The 18,468-nt window shown below is 46.2% G+C and overlaps 3 protein-coding genes across 11 annotated transcripts in view; 1 reads left to right on the top strand and 2 right to left on the bottom strand.

The window, feature by feature from the left end:
- Positions 1-18,468, top strand: part of CFDP1 (craniofacial development protein 1) — a 934,470-nt gene that overhangs the window by 635,460 nt on the left and 280,542 nt on the right. The gene's annotated exons all lie outside the window — the stretch shown is intronic.
- Positions 1-18,468, bottom strand: part of CNTNAP4 (contactin associated protein family member 4) — a 990,511-nt gene that overhangs the window by 963,207 nt on the left and 8,836 nt on the right. The window lies entirely within an intron of this gene.
- GABARAPL2 (GABA type A receptor associated protein like 2) overlaps positions 226-18,468 on the bottom strand; it is a 625,498-nt gene continuing 607,255 nt past the window's right edge. For 4 of the 9 annotated variants that reach the window (XM_050772826.1, XM_050772825.1, XM_050772823.1 and 1 more), the window contains exons 2-5: positions 11,194-11,298; positions 10,808-10,863; positions 9,501-9,673; positions 226-828 (exon numbers count right to left, since the gene is read on the bottom strand). In XM_050772826.1, the coding sequence (XP_050628783.1) occupies positions 738-828; positions 9,501-9,673; positions 10,808-10,863; positions 11,194-11,227 (354 nt within the window). In that variant the 5' untranslated portion in view covers positions 11,228-11,298 and the 3' untranslated portion in view covers positions 226-737. Of the gene's footprint in view, positions 829-9,500; positions 9,674-10,807; positions 10,864-11,193; positions 11,357-18,468 lie in introns of those variants that run through there. The other 5 variants (XM_050772820.1, XM_050772818.1, XM_050772821.1 and 2 more) reach the window with 3 other exon arrangements.

Below are 18,468 nucleotides of genomic sequence, written 5' to 3'. Positions count from 1 at the left end.
CAAGCCTTCTCGGTGTATACCTTTTTGTATTGTCCTGATACCTCAATCATGTGAACATATTAGTTATTCAAAACAATGTCTCTCCTTATGACCCTGGCCACGGCTCCCGGTCCCAGGATGTGCAGCCATGACCTCCACAAGCCCTCTTCCTGACCTGCCAGATGTAGGAGCCTCTTCTCCGACCCATCCAAAAGGAGGTGAATAAAGGACATGGCCACAGTGCAATGCCTTTATGAGATAATTTTTATTGTTAATTATTTACCTTAATAGTTTCAGAAAGAGGAACAAATTAGCTCAGTCCAACATGATTGGCAGTTGGCATATTCTAGTGAAGCAAGTGTTCTGACTGCTAAGGATTTAATTTGGATAATTTTAATACTTAGCCATCTAACACTTCAAGCATAACCCAGAATAAATGTATCACCTTCCCTTTCACTTTAATACCGCGCCTACCTCACTTTGATATAGAAATATCATTAAATATGATTTCCAGAAGGACAAGTTTCCTGGATAATACAGCCATGAGGACAGTGCACAGAAAGAACAACTCAAAATAAAACTCTGTATGATAATTTACTAATCTAAGGAAACAAAACCTTCCAATATATTAAGAAATAAATCCAGTTACAAATGCACTAATAGGTCTATGTGAAGAGGTTCTGGTATAATAACTGAAAATGGCTGGCTATTTACAAGATACACAAGCAGTTACGGTGCACCTAGCCCAGCAATGGCCCTCAGAAGCCAAAAGTGTTCTCTCCGCTGTAGGCCACATACAAGAATCCATCTTCATCTTTTTCCTTCTCGTAAAGCTGTCCCATAGTTAGGCTTGAAAGAGAAAAACAAAAAAAAATCATTGAAAATTGGAGTCCAGGTTTCAGGAGAAAAAGGATGGCCTGAGGATAGGAATTTAGTGAAAAGACTTCAGGTGTCAGTACCTGCTGTGTGCTTATAATCCTGTTTTAAGGAAAAAGAAAGGAGCCATAAAAAGATTAAAATAAATGAAGTCTGCAGAAGACAAAGCCATTTGACATCCTCCCAAGTAAATCCTTTAAAGAAGCCAGCTCCTTCAGGGGACTCTGGCTGGTTAACACATGAATACCAAGGAGGAGAGAAGAAACTAAGCAAAATGAAAAACCTGAAAGGCTCACCTCTGTGTGGGTAAAGGACCCTAGCAAGGAACAGTAGTTTGGGTTCATTATCATAGAAGCTCCCCAGCTAAACCCCTGTGCCCCCAAAGATCTGTATCATCATCATCAAAGAGAAGTTATTTTCCGCACACTTAATGCAAAAAGCTGTAAATGTATCTGGGATCCAAAGAAGCCTGCCCAACCTCCCAAAGAACCTTCCAAAAATAGATAGTCTTCAAACTAAACGTGTGTGGGTAGGAAAGCTGGCTTTCCCTAAGTGGTAAAACAGACTGCACAGTGGAGACCTAATCTAGTTCTGTGCCATGAAACTGAGCTGGACCAGCTCCAGAGTAAGACTAGTAACACCTGGATCCCTATGCAAGCTCTGCCCCGTGACTGTACTCTCTGAGATGAGAGGAGGTGCAAATGTGTTAAGACCATGAGTGGAGGGGTCAACCAGAAACAGTAGTAAGATGCTCAGTCTAAGACATCTGAGGTCACTAGCCCAGATAGGTCGGTCACAACAGATCCTTAAAAGGGGGACTCATAAACCAAGGGCCAGTGGGGAAGATAAGGAGCAGTCCAAGGCCTCAACCTGAGGAAGCAGTGACTGCCCCACCTGCTGCTTTGCTCCTCAAGAGCTGAGTGGGACCTCCATGTAAACATGGACGAATACCACATTTATGAAGGGGGAGGTTTTGAGTTTTTTTTTCCTATTCTTCCTGCCCCATTTGCAAGCTTAGCTCGGATGGCTGTGTGGGTAGATGAGAATTATTAAGTAACAATGTGGGGGAGGGCTGATTATGAATATGAAACAACCTGTCATCGGCATCTTGTACAATAAAAACGGTGCTCCCTGTGAGGATCTCTTAGCCTGGAATTTGTAAAATAAGGACTCCCTGGAACAGAACTGTTCAACAGAAATTTCTGCTATGACTGAAATGTCCTGTATCGCTGCTACAACACAGTAGCCACTAGCTGCATTCAGCACTTGAAAATGTGGCTCATCTGAATTGGGATGTGCAGTATAAAACATAAAAAAGATTTCAGACTTAGTATCAAAATGCAGCAAAATAGCTCTATTTTGATTACATACTGAAATGATAAAATTATGTATATACTGGGTCAAATAAAATATATCATTAAAATTAATTTCCGCCAGGCGCAGTGGCTCACGCCTGTAATCCCAGCACTTTGGGAGGCCAAGGTGGGCGCATCACCTGAGGTCAGGAGTTTGAGACCAACCTGACCAACATGGTGAAACCCGTCTCTACTAAAAACACAAAAGTAGCCAGGCGTGGTGGCGCAGCTACTCGGGAGGCTGAGGCAGGAGAATCGCTTGAACCTGGGAAGTGGAGGCTGCAGTGGGCCAAAATCGTGCCACTGCACTGCAGCCTGGGCAACGAGAGCAAAACTGTCTCCAAAAAAAAAAAAAAGTTACATTTCAACTGGTTTTATTTTTTTAATGTGGCTACTACAAAATGCTTAAATTACATATGTGGCTTGCATCCGTTTCTACTGACAGCACTGCCCCAGGACAGGACTTAGGGGGCAGTGGGTAGAGGGAGGAACAACACCTGCAGCCGTGGGCCGCAGCCTTGGCTGCGCATCAGAATCTTACTGGAGAGCTTTAAAAACATCTCCACGCCCAAGCGCTACCCAGACCAACGAAATCATCACTATGTTTTGTTTTGTTAAGACAGAGTCTTGCTCTGTCGCCCAGGCTGGAGTACAGTGGCAGGATCTCAGCTCACTGCAACCCCTACCTTCCGGTTCACGCAAGTCTCATGTCTTAGCCTCCCAAGTAGCTGGGATTACAGGCGCATGCCACCACGCCCAGCTAAATTATTTTTTTTCTTTTTTAGTAGAGGTGAGATTTCACCATGTTGGCCAGGCTGGTCTTGAACTCCTGACCTCAGGTGATCCACCCACCTCTGCCTCCCAAAGTGCTGGATTACAGGCCTGAGCCACCGCGCCCAGCCTCATGAGCATATTTTTTAAATGCCAGGCTGAGAAGGAAGATGCTGGACCTTTTGTTGTGGGAGAGAAGGGAGGGTCATCTTTAAAAGCTATGTGATTAGGAAGTGGAGTGACGAGCCAGGAAGTGAAATGACAAGCCAGAAACTAGCAGAAGGGCTTGAACAAAAGCTGAGTGTCCCAAGATTTTTACCCTGGTGGTTGAGAAGGCCCAGAGAATAACCCCACTTTCCTCTGAAACTCCTCAGAATGAGGCTAATGGGAAAACAACTACAGCTACTGCCACAACTCTTTACTCCATTTGTCCAAGTGTCCAGGGTGACCCTGATGACAACTGTCATAACATCTCCCCACTGCCATTACCAGATGCGTTTAGATGCAGTAGCAGACATTGTGTGCAATTCAGAGTGGCCCCATAGTGCCTTTGTCAAGTTTGGTCCCAAACAGACTAAGTTCTGCTCTTTTTCTAGCAAGTTAGAAGCCCTAATACAATGATTCTAAATCCCGTTGCTACATTAGAAACATTTGAGGAGCTTCATAAACACCAGCAGCCCACCCCCAGGCCTGTGTATGCTATCCATGGTGAACAATGACCACTGGACCGCTACTGTTGAAGGCACGTCCTGAGACACTGAGCCCTGACTCGGCAGGAGAAGAGGCCCACAATCATGTGGCTTTCCATTCCTTTCTGGCTTTAGATTCCATTGTCTTTTAAGTAAAACTTGGGTTCATCAATCTGTTTAAGCAGTGCCCCAGTAGCTACAGAAGCTGAGAGTAAAAATCCTAACTATAATGGCAACGTGTATGTGCGAAGCACTGCTCATACATTACATATGTTAACTCTTTATCCTCAAAACAACCTTATGAGGTAGATAGTACCATAATCCATAGTTCATAGATAAGAAAACTGAGGCACAGAGATTCTAAATTCACTCCAGGTCAAAAAACTAGGAGACCACCACGGTTTGCTGCCTCCAAATGTCCAAACAGCTAGATCTGTTCTGATGACCTAACATTAGAGTCCTTGTACCTTCTGCAGAGATCTTCCTTAGAACAGTGCTTCTCATACAAATGTTGGTACCAATCATCGGAACATCAAGCTCCCAGGTAAGGCGACTGCTGCCAGTCTCTGCATCACATGCTGAGTAGCAAGGTCTTAGGGCTCTCTCCTTCAGATCTTGTAATTTGACAACTAGATGCCTTAGTGCCTAATGACTTAAGAATCCAATATTTCCCCTTTTCTGATACACAACCTCATGTGGAAACTTAGTTGGCAGTAGCACTGTGTCCTTATAGTCAGGATACCCCTTGGGCAAGGAACTTGGTAACTGACAATGCTCAATGCTGAACATGCATCTAATTTTGAGGCTTTACTGGGTCTCATGAAGCAAGACTGATTTGAAAACAGCACTTATGGGATCGGACTGCATACATGCAGAGTCAGAATAACTTGGCCTGCAGCCAAAATGAGCTGGGCCACAAATAGACTTAAAAAAAAAAACTAACTCATTTTTTAAAAGTCCTATTAAAAGGATATTCAAATGGAAGTGCAGGGAGACAAAATGCAACCCTCACTAGCAGGCAGTCTATTAGCAGAAGGCTGGTGTGTCAGTTTGGGACACATTCCACAAACCTCTGAGAAAATAAACTTCTCCCTCAGAATTTGGAGGCCTGAGCTATACACAGCACTGAGCAGGCTAGGATGCCTGAGGATCCTGAAGCACGGAGGCAGCTCTAATGCATCTATCCAGCTAAGCTGCACAGGCTTGCTGGATGCCCTGACAACTCGCAAGCAGCACTGCAGCTCCAAGCCTTGCTGCCTAAGTTGCTGGGAGGTGGCTGTAGAAAACACCTGAAGATGGCCTCCAGTCCCTAACACAAATGCACACCCTGTGGCATCAAGTATCACATGCATTCATCTGAGAAAGATGCTGCTCTGAGTACAGAGGCACTGCCACCTTCCAAGCTCTGAGTCTGGCGAGGAAAAAAATGGGTAAAGCCAGTGGTAGATTCAAGCTATGGAGCAAATCTCAGGTGAAGTGGGACCCTGAAGTACTGTGTGAAAATGAACTTAAACTGCCCCTAAAGCCCTCTCCCCAACCCCTCCACTGAAGGACATAGATCCAGGCAAAACCATTTCTCCAGTGGAGAAACTGTGCAATAAAAAAGGGAAAGTTACAGCAGGATCCACATCAGGAATGGCCATGCGACTCTAGACAGACATCAGTTTATGCTACTCAACAGCTCTATGCATTGAGAAAGGCTGACCTAGAACTGTGTGGATGCCCAATCCCTAGAGAACCTACGTTCACCCCAACCAAGGGCAGGTCATGGAGGCTGTGGGGTCTACGTTGACTCATGAATTGGCTGGGCTGATGAGCACACCTGGGCACCCATCTGCTTTGGAGCCCATGTGCTTCCACTGGACCTTGGATTATCTCTTCTCCAGCAGGGCAGGATAGGTGGTAGGAGGAGGAAGGGCAATGACCACTGCTGTCAATCCTGGAGAGGCACTTGCTTCACAGTCAAAGTTAATAAGGCCCTGATGCTCCCCAAGATTCCAAAATATAAAGATTAACCACTGGTTGTTGTTCCTTTTTTTGTTTTGATTTTGAGACAGAGTTTCACTCATGTCGCCCACGCTTGTAATCCCAGCACTTTGGGAGGCCAAGGTCAGCAGATCACCTGAGGTCAGGAGTTAGAGACCAGCCTGGTCAATATGGTGAGACCCCATATTGTATTTAGTAGAGACCCCGTCTCTACTAAAAATACAAAAAAAATTAGCCAGGCGTGGTGGTGGTCACCTGTAATCCCAGCTACTCGGGGGCTGAGGCAGGAGAATCGCTTGAAGCTGGGAGGCGGAGGTTCCAGTAAGCTGAGATTGTGCCACTGCACTCTAGCCTGGGCGACATGAGTGAAACTCCGTCTCAAAAAAAAAAAAAAAAAAATATCCTGTCCTTAAGTATTTACCCAGAAATGATCCAAGTGCTTTAAGCACATTTCTAAATAAAGGATGAATAAGTGTGGGGTGAAGTCATTAATTGGGATCTGAAGGGTCAGGACTTGGATTTCTTGTTACTCTGTCCTAAAACCCTGACTTGGGTTACTGGTATAAGCTGCTTTAGGGTGGATTCTCAGCAGATTGGAAAGGCAAATGGGACTTGGAGAGAAAATGGCTTTGAAGCAGTCTCCGTTGCCCTGATAATCACTTTTCATTTCCAAGACATCACAGCTTCCTTTTACTGAAGATCTCTTTAAGATCCAGAAGCAAATAAACACCATATTCTTAAACAGCACAGGTTTCCCAATGTCAAATTATAATATCTGGCCAGGTGTGGTGGGTAACACCCATAATTCCAGCACTCTGGGAGGCCAAGGCAGGAGGATCACCTGTAGCCAGGAGTTTGAGACCAGCCTGGTGAGGTGGGAGGAGTGCTCAAGCCCAGGAGTTCAAGGCTGCAGTGAGCTAAGACTGTGTCACTGCACTCCAGCCAGGGTGACAGAGCAAGACCTCGTCTCAACAACAACAACAAATAGTATCTTAGAGATATTTTATTTAATGATATACTCCTGTTTCTATTTTAAACAGGGGATTAACAAGACTCTTATCTATGTTCTAAATAAACAAAGACCAAAGACCATTGACTGCCAGGTCTGAGTTCCCCTCCAAGGCCATGAGTAGGAAACCTGTACACTGATGTTTTTTCTGAAGTTGTGTCTGAACAAAGGCATGGTTCCCCTTCCGTTTTTGGCCTGATTCTTGATGCAGGCACCTAAGCAGAGAGTTCAACTTTCCAACGCTAAATGGGAAAAGGCCATTGTGATTCCCTTTTCTTTAAATGAAACAAGAACTTGAATTTAGGAAGTAAAACTTAGGGACTTGCCTCTGTCTCTATTTATAGAATCAATATTTAATACTAACTACTCTAAATAAAAATCATGACACTTTACATGGTGACCGCCTGTTTTTCACTCCAAGGCAGAAATAACTGAGAACTTATTCTCCTTCAGCCTCAGACATAATTGATCTTCATGCAGACCAGTCAGTCATCGGAGAGGGAGGGCTCCTGCAGGCTTGAATTCATCCCTTCTCTAATTTCCCCAGCCACTCTTTGAAGCCAGCAAGCACTGCATGAAGGTTAAGAGAGGCTCCATGCTTCCCTAAGGAGGCTGAAAAGACCTGAGGAAGAGGCTGCAAATTGTCTTGGGAAGAGTTGGTGAAGCTGAATCATAGCCAGCTTTAGGAAGGACCCTGTGGCACTTTTTGTTTATGTTTATGGCTGATTTACATTTGCATAAAGCCCAATGATGTCACAAGCCTCTTTTGTTTAGAAACAAATTTATATTTTTAGCCCGGTGTGGTGGCACGCACCTGTGGTCCCATCCCAGTTATTAGGGAGTCTGAGGTGGGAGGATCACTTGATCCTAGGAGGCAGAGATTGCAGTGAGCTGAGATTGCACCACTGCACTCCAACCTGGGCAACAGAGTGAGACTCTGTCTCAAAAAAAAAAAAAATTTTCTGAGAATAAAGCCCCAAAATGAACAGTTGCATTAAATGTAGGGTGACAGTCATTAACTGGGGCCAAAAGAACTGACAGCCTGGGCAAAAGGGTCCTAGTTGGTGACTAAATCCTGAAGGGTCAGGACTTGGATTTCTGGTTACTCGGCCCTAAAATCCTGACTTGAGTTACTAGTGTAATCTGCTTTAGGGTTGATTCTCACCACACTGGAAAGGAAAATGGGACTTGGAGAGAAAATGGGTTGAAGCAGTCTCTGAAAAATCATTTTTCATTTCCAATTCTATCTCAGGGATAATGGGGGAGGGGAAGTTGATAAGACCTGTAGCCATTTTAATTGCCAGATTACTGTGGAGCCATCTGAGTAATCTGAAGGTCTCCAGAAACCTGCTTCATTTCCTTTGAGAAGAACCAGAGAATCAGAATTGAGGAAAATAAACTCAATGCCATAGGTCCTAGTCACTTACTTTCTCCCACTGAGCCACCACCTCCGGGAAGTAGGAAACACAGGGTCACCAAGACTCTGCAGAAGTTGCAGATGTTATGAAAGAAGATTACCTCCCCAAACACCTTAAGGAAAGCCCAGGGTAACCACAGATGCCCAAGGCTTCCTCCCCAGGTGAAGACACAGCCCAGAGGCCTGGGAAGGAAGGTTGGAAGAGCCCTATGGGTGACAAGATCACCTCAAGCAACACCACAGCTTCCAGAGCTACAGCTGTGGCAGACCAGTGGTGTCCAGTGGGCAGGCCCTGGGCTGTCTCCTCAGGTTGAACGCTGGCCTTAGGGAGGGAGCTTCCATTTCTCCCCTGCCTTTCTATCAGACACCAGGAAGTGGAGGTGGAGGACACTGGGAAAGAGGAAATCAGACCAAAAAATAGCCAGAGCTTTCCACCTTTAACAGAAGTAAGTAACTGGAATTTGGCAGAGGCCTCTTCTGGAGACTTCAAGGATTTTCAACAGGAACCTATGTGGGCAACATTGGGCTAGTTTCCAGGGCTTCTGAAAGCCTTCACTTTTAGAAGTATTACTTCTGGGGGTGGTATATGAAACCTACATTGGGTCACTAAGATAAGATGTGGCCAGGAACTCACACTCAGGGGAGAGGTGGGGGCCAGAATCTGGATCAGGGCCTAAAACTACCCACTCAGTAATGGGAAAGGACTGACTAGGATGTCAGACGGAGCCCCTCCATTTTCCTCTTTCCACAGGGGACTAAAGCTGGGCTATCAAATACACAGAAAAGGGGAATTCTAATGCCTCTGCCAACATTCAGGCCACAAGTTACAGTCCCAAAGATTGCTTCCAGGCAGCACAATAGTCTGACAGTCAAAGCAGGTGCTACCAAGGGAGGTATGAGTCTATAAAAAGACTTCAGAGCCCTTTACTGTGCAGCAGTCATTTTGTCACACTTGAGGATCAGGCAGCTATAGACACTTACAATGTCAAAGAGTTGACCAAGTTTGGAAGCAAGCAAACTGGATGATTAACTGAGTGAGCCTCAGCAGGGCCCACAGGCTCCCAGTGGAGGAGCGTGCCAGGACTGCCTTCGGGAAAGAAAACCTCATTTCAGGCCTCAGTTCTACCTATAGCTTAAGCCTAAATAAGTTCTCAACTGTTTTAAAAGATTCTTGGAGATGTTAGGCTGAGTTTCATCATTTTTTTTAAAGTCCAGGCCTTGTTCTATTTTCTGAATCCAAAATGCACTCTTATGTATTGCAGCCATTATTTTCCTGGAGCCCCTGATGTCAGGGAGCACAAAATACAGATTTCTAGTCAGGACCCCTAAGAGTTTTCAGACTTCCAAAGGTTTGGAGTTTCGTAAGCAGCCAACCAGATGTCTAATACCAGAGGGCCCATCTAGTAAACACCTCTCACCTGGACTGTGGGACTGTCTTATCCACAAACAGGAAGATCGCCTTTTCAGAAGGAAGCTGGATCCTTTTCCTGATGATCCACATGAACTGAGCCACAGTGATATCAGATGGAACCAAGTACTTCCGTTTGTCAATGTCAACAATCTGAGAGCCTGAGACCTTTTCCACAATCACCTGGGAAAGTAAAGAGAGGTCAGGACTGCGTTTCCTAAAGGGAGGCTCTGGCCTCACATGGCTGAGGAGCTGACGAACAGAGTGTGGGCAAGGAGGTGGGTGGGAAACTGCATAGCAGGAGAAAATATGTCTTTGGCTTAATAAACCACACGCTCTGGAGGTTAAGAATTGATATAAATGTGTTATAGGGAAACGGTAAGTGCTTTTCTGTGGTCAATTATGTAAGAGAAATGCAGCCCTTACTACTAAGCTTTTCCACATTTTATCTGGGCAGACCTAAGAGTATCTGGGGAGGATTTCATCCATGGTCCGTTACTCTAGGACCCCAGAATGGATCCACCTTCACACTACAAGAAACACTACTGTGTTCCCAAGGAACACAGGAGACAAGAACGGATGGACTAATGGGAATGCCTGGAATTTCAGCCAGTCAAGAACCAAGCTCTTCATTTGGCCTGTTGCTCCTCTCTGAACAAGTTTCAAATCCGTCCCTCCTACTCCTTTCCTGAGACGAATTATTCACAAGCAAAGAGCTACAATAACAGGCCTTAATGTCCATTAAAAATTAATAAAGATTACAAAACTGTCTCCCCAACCATGAAAGAAATATAACATCATATTTATTATTGACTAAGAAGAAAACATGGCAGAAGGGTTTTCAGCGCTTTTCACATTATTTTGGTCAGGCAAGGATGACAGGGTCAAGGTGAGGTAACGGAGCTAGAAGTTAGGTAAAGATGGAGGCTCAAAGTAAAAGATGAACGTCCTGAGACTCAAGTACCACTTCCAAGACCAAAGTGACAGTCTCGCTCCACCACCATTCCCAAAAGTGGCAGTGACCTGTTGCCCTGTCCTAGAACATCGTTCCTTACATAATTGGCCAGGGAGCCCCGAGGCTGCAGACGGCTCGCTGGCCTAGATCGGGAGATTCAGCACTGAGGCACCCTGAACAGCACCAGCCCGGGCCCCTCACGCCCCGGCCCTGGGACGCCTCATCCCGGTCTGGCCTGTCAGTTACTATTAACTGGGACTGGAATCTCAACTTGTCAACTGTTGAATGGCCTGGGGCCTATTACGGGTCCCAGACGACAGAGGTGACAGCGAGGTGAGGGGGCGGAGAGTCCAAACACTCACCGGAACCCTGTCGGGATATTTCGCTCGAATCTTCGCGGACTCCACGCATCTGTGTTCTGTGGGAGAAACAAACAGGGCTGACGGCTGCGCCTGCCCCCCGGTCGGTTTCCGGCCCCGGGCCCTCCTCCTCCTGCGCCCTGCGCACCGCCCAGGCCCTGGTTCCGGCGTCCCTGCGGCCGCGGTCCTGTCCCCTACTGCTCCCAGCAGGGCCCGCGGAGGGTGACACGGGGTCAGGAGGCGGCTGCCCCAGGCACCAGGGTCTGGGCGACTCGAGACCTGAGCAGGGCATCCGCCCCACTCCACCCGAACCAGGGCCGCCACAGTGGGGGAGGGGGCCCACCCGCCGCCCCGGCCACCAGCAGCCGGGCCGACGGCCAAGTGCTTACCCAGCGAGTGGTCCTCCTTGAACATCCACTTCATGGCGGCGGCGGGAAAGGGACGGAACCGGCTCTCGGAGCCGCGGAGCTCAGCGCACCGACCACAACAACAACGACGGCAACAGCGGCAGCGACGGCGGCGACTACACGGCAGGCGGGACTTCCGGCTGTCGGAGCCTAGCAACCGGTCGGGGGCGGGGCTTCCGGCGCTATTTGCCAGGACGCCGCGCCAAGGGGCCGGGCCGCACGTAAAGGGGCGGGGCAGCGGATGGCCCCCTCGGAGGATCCTAGGCTACGGAGGTGATGAAGTTGGTTACGGGGACGTCTGTGAGCAGTGTCTGCGACCCCAGGAAGGAATGTTCGGGGAACTGGTGACAGGAGTGGGGTCTCAGGAGCGTTGGTGGCGGGAAACGTCTGGCTGATAGTGTAGGGCTCTTACTGAGGGCTGTTTGGGGGTGTGGCTGATAGTTGAGAGCGCTTAGAGCGGTTCATAGGGAAAGTCTGAATGGGGAATTGGTGACAAGAACGGTCTTTAGGGGTAAGAATGACATGAGGGGTTTCTAGTGCTTGGCGATAACAAAGGAGCTGTTTAGGGCGTTGAAAGTTGGGGAGTATTGCTCGGAGGGGTGACAGATTGGGGGCTCAGTATGGTAGGGGTGGTGTTTGAGGACACTGTAGGAGGTGGCACTGAGGACAACCCGGAGGTCCAGTATTAGGGACAGCTGTAATAGGTTGCCTTGGACCTAGAAATTGAATTTAAACAAATCCCATTTTCTTGCTTTATTCGTGAATAAATATTTGAATAAACATTTACGAAAAGGTATCACAAATGCACATTTGAGGCGGGGCGCGGTAGCTCACGCCTGTAATCCCAACACTTTGGGAGGCCGACGCGGGTGGATCACCTGAGGTCAGGAATTGGAGACCAACCTGGCCAACGTAGTGAAACCCCAAAAATTAGCCAGGCATGGTGGCGGGCGCCTGTAGTCCCAGCTCCTCAGGAGGCTGAGGCAGGAGAATCATTTGAACCAGAGAGGTGGAGGTTGCAGTGAGCCAAGATCACACCACTGCACTCCAGCCTGGGCAACAGAGCAAGACTCTGCCTCAAAAAAAAAAAAAATGCACATTTGAGGAGTGTAACATCACTGATCACAGACCCCTTAATCTTAGCTGGCAGAAGAGTTAGAGGTGACTGTCAGATTCGGAGAATTCCCCTGAGAGCTGGTCATGAGATGGTTTTCCTCGTTTGGCTGTGGAAGTGGTTTAGCAATCACAGCCTGAGCTATGTGTGTGTCACCTGCCCGGACATATGCTTTGAGATTCTCCAGTCAGTGACGTAATGCCTTTTTTCCAAGCAGAGTCATCAAGGCAGTCTGGTGTGGGTCACCATCTGTTTATAAGCTGCTGAACATGTAGCAAGAATGTTCACTTAATTGGACACATGAACTCTGCCACGTGCTTGTGATTCTGATGCACCTGTAAAGCCTGTATGTTTGAACATGGTAGTTCATCATTTCCTACACTGGAAATTCCTGATTGATGCTGTGGAATCTAGCTTCATTCTAAAAGTATTTTTGTTATTTTAAGACTGTGTGTCTCAGCAACTAGAACAGTTTTTTTGTTTGCTTCTTTGTTTTTGTTTTTGTTTTTTGAGACAAGAGTCTTGCTCTGTCACCCAGGCTGGAGTTCAGTGGCACAATCTCAGCTCACTACAGTCTGCCTCCTGGGTTCAAGCGATTCTCCTGCCTCAGCCTCCCGAGTAACTGGGACTACAGGGACTCACCACCACACCCACCTAATTTTTGTATTTTTGGTAGAGATGGGGTTTTGCCCTGTTGGCCAGGCTGGTCTTGAACTTCTCACCTCAAGAAAGTGATTTGCCCGCTTTGGCCTCCCAAAGTGCTAGGATTACAGGTGTGAGCCACTGCGTTTGTTTGTTCGTTTGTAATGAAGTGAAAAAAGCCTTTGAATTTCCTACTTAGAAATTACTGTTGTTACATACAAAAGCTCTGTGCTAGGTGCTGGGGAAAAACAGTGAAGAAGAGAGATGACACCCCTGTTCTTATGGGTGGGAGCATGAGATATTCTTGTCCCCCTGACATATTCTAGTGGGACAAGACAAAAAAATAAATATGTTAGGTAATGATAGGTGCTGTTTAGAAAAATAAAGCAGAGTAGGTGACTAAAGTGTGGTGGGATGGAATGCTAATTAGATAAAGTGGCTGGCATGTTCTAGGGAACCCCTGTGGCTGGAGCTGAATAAATGAGAGAGGAGAGTGTGTTATGAGACAAATTCAAAGAGCTCTAGAACAAAACTGTGTTGAGCTTTGAATTCCATGCAAAGAGCTTTGGGTTTTATTCAGAATGAGATGAGAAGTCAGTGTAGGGGTTTAAGCAGAGATGTAACACAATCTGCCTTTCCTTTTCAAAAGGCTAGCTTAGTAGACTGTAGGCGCTGAGGGTGGAAGCAGGGAAATAGTCGAGAGGCTATTGTGATAATCCTAGTGAAAGATGATATTGGCTTAGGCCAAGGTGGGGTCTAGGGAGGTGATGGGAAGCAGTTGTATTCTGAATATATTTTGAAGGTAAAAATGGTAACATTTGCTGATAGATTGGATGTAAGATATGAGGGACAGATCAAAATCAAGGTTTTTGGAAGGATGGAATTGCCATTTACTGAAATAGGATGGAGCCAGCTTGAGGAGTGAAAAACAAGAGTTTGGTTTTAGAGATATTAAATATGAGATGTCCAGGAGACACACCCAAGTGAAGATGTAGAGTTGGTGAATGGTGCTATGAGTCTCAAATTTAGAAATATTTCAAGCTATTAAACTGGGTAAGAGTAGGTAGACAGTGAGTTTAAAAATGAAAATACCTGGGCGGGCACAATGGCACATGCCTGTAATCCCGGCACTTTGGGAGACCAAGGCAGGTGGATCACCTGAAATCAGGAGTTCATGACCAGCCTGACTAATGTGGTGAAATCCCATCTCTGCTAAATACAAAACAGTTAGCCAGGTGTGGCGGCACATGCCTGTAATCCCAGCTACTTGGGAGGCTGAGACAGGAGAATTGCTTGTACTTGGGAGGCAGAGGTTGCAGTGAGTTGAGATCACACCATTGCACTCCAGCTTGGGCAACAAGAGTGAAACTCTGTCTCAAAAAAAAGAAAATACCTATTTTGCAAATAGAATTAAACACTGAAGAATGAAGATGGTTGCTCACCATCTCCTAGTCAGTGAACCAGTGGAGGAGTTAGAAATTGGACTCAACACCCCTGCTTCCCTTTACAGAGCTGGTCATTGTGTCCTAGTCCAAGATATATGTATATTGTCTTGCATGTGAAAGAGCTAAAAACACTTCTTAGGGGAATATTTCACTGCACACCAATTCATAGACATGTCTCCTGATGGTCTCGATGATGTGCAATGCATTTTGGTCTTCCATCCTTACCTACTTTCTTAGTGTCTTTTCCCGGTTCACCATTCTAATTGACTTATTTCATCCACCTTGATGATATGTACCACCTTCTTTACACATTGGGTCATTGTATTTAGCTATGTAATGTTCTAAGGACACTGGATGCCTTCCTTGAGGGGGTGGTTAGTTGAGGAGGTTCAAGTCAGGAGAAGAAATAGGATAATGAATATATGCAATGTAATTACAGATTAACAAATCTATAAAACACAGAGAATGAATTTCAAATGTTGGAGAGGTATGTGAACATGGACACTGAGGCATTGCTAGGGCAATAGGGGCCAGCACAAAGCCAAGTGAGAATTAACAAGAAAGATTTCACAGAGAATGTGAATCTTCTGATGTAGAGAGAGGGGTACATTTTTCAATGAGTAAACGTTTCCTTTCCAGATAAAAACAAAGACTGGGGTTGGAAGAGGGAACAGAAAATCAGTGTAGATAAGTAAATAAAATGTTGGAAAGCTTTCAAGCAAACATTCAGAAGTTTTAACCTAATTCAAGAGACCCTGAATAGGAGCTCCTATAAATGAGAGAGAAACATGATTAAAATGTGCAATTTGGAGCCGGGTGCAGTGGCTCATGCCTGTAATCCCAGCATTCTGGGAGGCTGAGGCAGGTGGATCCCCTCAGGCCAGGAGTTCTAGACCAGACTGGCCAAGATGGTGAAACCCCATCTTTACTGAAAATGCAAAAATTAGCCAGGCATGGTGGCACACACCTGTGGTCCCAGCTACTCAAGAGGCTGCTGGAACAAGAATCGCCTGAGCCCAGGAGATGGAGGTGGCAGTGAGCCAAGATAGTGCCACTGCACTCCAGCCTGAGCGACAGGCTGAAACTCTATCTCAAGAAAAAAAAAAAAAACTGTGGCCAGGCGCGGTGGCTCACGCCTGTAATACCAGCACTTTAGGAGGCCGAGGCGGGCAGATCACAAGGTCAGGGGTTCGAGATCAGCCTGACCAACATGGTGAAACCCTGTCTCTACTAAAAATACAAAAAAAAAAAAAAAAAAAAAAATTAGCCAGGCGGGTGGTGAGCACCTGTAATCCCAGCTACTCAGGAGTCTGAGGCAGGAGAATTGCTTGAACCTGGGAGGCGGAGGTTGCAGTGAGTCAAGATCGCGCCACTGCACTCCAGCCTGGGCGACAGAGCAAGACTCCATCTCAAAAAAAAAAAAAAAAAAAAAAAAAAAAAAAAAAAGGGCAGTTTTAAGAGGATGACTCTTTTTGTCCTCACAAATAAATTGTATGAAACAAAAGAACATTGTGGAAGTGGAAACTGAGAAGTTATCAGTCATGGGTGTATGGACATGACACATATACACAGATCTTCAGGATTTTTAAATCTATACTTTCTCTTAAGGAATTGAAATAAAACTACAAAACTAGCTTTCTCAAACCATGAAAGCAAAGGGTAAATAGTATCCATTACTACTAAATGCTTTTGCAAAGTTCATGGCATCTCAGGGAAGGCTGAAGCACTTCGTACACCTAAATTCTTAGTAGTCACCTCCTTCTGTTTCAGAAGTGACTCTGGTACAGTATCTGTTTCATTCCATTGAAAGAAGGAGCTTTGGAGGCAAACACTTCCTTCCTCACAGAAGAGTGACTCTCAGGAGTCAACCCTAGATCCGTCTATTCTAGAAGACCCCTGTGGTTATATAAATAAATGAAAGTCAGGTGGGCATGGTGACTCACGCTTGTGATCCCAGCACTTTGGGAGGCTGAGGCGAGTGAATCATGAGGTTAGGAGTTTGAGACCAGCCTGGCCAACATGGTGAAACCCCATCTCTACTAAAAATACAAAAAAATTATCTGGGCGTGGTGGCAGGTACCTGTAATCTGAGCTACTCAGGAGGCTGAGAGAGGAGAATCGCTTGACCCTGGGAGGCAGAGGTTGCTGTGAGCCGAGATCGCACCATTGCACTCAAGCCTGGGCAACAAGAGTGAAACTCCATCTCAAAATAAAAGAAAGTCATCCACTTAAAGCATAAATATACTATGTCAGAATCAAACCATAGATTTAACCCTAACAATTGCTGTATTTAAGAACTATGTTGAGGCCAAGCGTGGTGGTCCCAGCACTTCAGGAGGCCAAGGCAGGTAGATCTCTTGAGCCCCCGAGTATGAGATCAACCTGCCAACCTGGGCAATGTGGCGGAATCCCATCTCCACCAAAAAAACAAAAACAAACAAAAAACTATGTTGAGGCCAGGTACAGTGGCTCACACCTGTAATCCCAGCACATTGCGGGGTCAAGGCAGAAGGATACTTGAGCCCAGGAGTTCGAGACCAGCCTGGGCAACATGGCAAGGCTTTGTCACTTTTAAAAAATTTTTTTTCTGGATGGAATCACCTGGGCTGGAGTGCAATGGCATGATCTCAGCTCACTGCAACCTCTACCTCCCGGGTTCAAGCGATTCTCCTGCCTCAGCCAAAATTTTTTTTTTTTTTTTTTTTTTTTTTTTGAGACAGAGTCTCGCTCTGTCAGCCAGGCTGGAGTGCAGTGGCATGATTTCGGCTCACTGCAAGCTCCACCTCCCAGGTTCATGCCTTCCTCCTGCCTCAGCCTCCCGAGTAGCTGGGACCACAGGCACCCGCCACTATGCTGGCTAATTTTTTGTATTTTTAGTAGAGATGGGGTTTCACCATGTTAGCTAGATGGTCTTGATCTCCTGACTTCATGATCCGCCTGCCTCGGCCTCCCAAAGTCCTGAGTCACAGGCATGAGCCACCGTGCCCAGCCCCAATTTTTTTTTTTTTTTAATTAGCTGGGCACGGTGCCCTCAGCTATTCAGGAGGCTGAGGCAGGAGAAGTACTTGAGCCCAGGAGGTAGACAGAGGGAGACCCTGCATAAAAACAACAACAACAACAACAAACTACATTGCCACCCCAGAAAAGCTTTTAATCAAGAACAAGTAGTATTGAACCTGATATTTGAAAAGCATTTTGTGGCTGATGATGTCATCTTGGACTGTAGTAAGGACCCTGGGATGGTTTTCCCAAATGGGCGGTCCTGACCTCTCTATTAAGTCTGTGTTGTTAGGATGTCAGCTCTTCCCTTCATCTAAAAGGCACTTCGACGTTGCTTTCAAAGTAGTGGCAACAAGTACTGGACTCCACTCAGCACAAACCTCACACCATCTCCTGACACTGCAATGTGATCCTTCAGGGCTTTTTTTTTTTTTTCCTTTCTTTAGACAGAGTCTCGCTCTGTCACCCAGGCTAGAGTGCAGTGGTGCTGTCACAGCTTACTACAACCTCTAACTCTTGGGCTCAAGCAGTCCTCCTGTCTTGGCATCCAAAGTGTTACTGGAAAGGGGTCCCAATCCAGACCCCAAGAAAAGGTTCCTGGATCTCATGCAAGAAAGAATTTGGTGCAAGTCCACAGAGTAAAAAAAATGACTATTCCATAGAAAAAGCATCAGTATGGGCTACTTGACTGAGTAAACCTATAGTTATTTCTTGATCCATATGCCAAACAAAGGGTAGAATATTCATGAGTTTTCCAGGAAAGGGGCAGAGATTTCCCTGGAACTGACGGTCCCTCCCATTTTTAGACCATATAGGGTAACTTCCATACACTGCCATGGCATTTGTAAACTGTCATGGCACCAGTGGGAGTATCTTTTAGCATGCCAGTGCATTACAATGAGCGTATCATGAGCAGTGAGGATGACCAGAGGTTACATTCGGAGCCATCTTGGTTTTGGTGGCTTTTGACTGGCTTTTTTTCTTTTTTCTTTTTTCTTTTTTTGAGACAGAGTTTCGTTCGTATCACCCAGGCTGGAGTGCACTGGCATGATCTCG

Source organism: Macaca thibetana, chromosome 20 (assembly GCF_024542745.1).
Source record: "Macaca thibetana thibetana isolate TM-01 chromosome 20, ASM2454274v1, whole genome shotgun sequence".
Taxonomy (NCBI): domain Eukaryota; kingdom Metazoa; phylum Chordata; class Mammalia; order Primates; family Cercopithecidae; genus Macaca; species Macaca thibetana.
The sequence above is the reverse complement of the archived record's forward strand: the minus strand, read 5'-3'. Positions and strand labels throughout refer to the sequence as shown.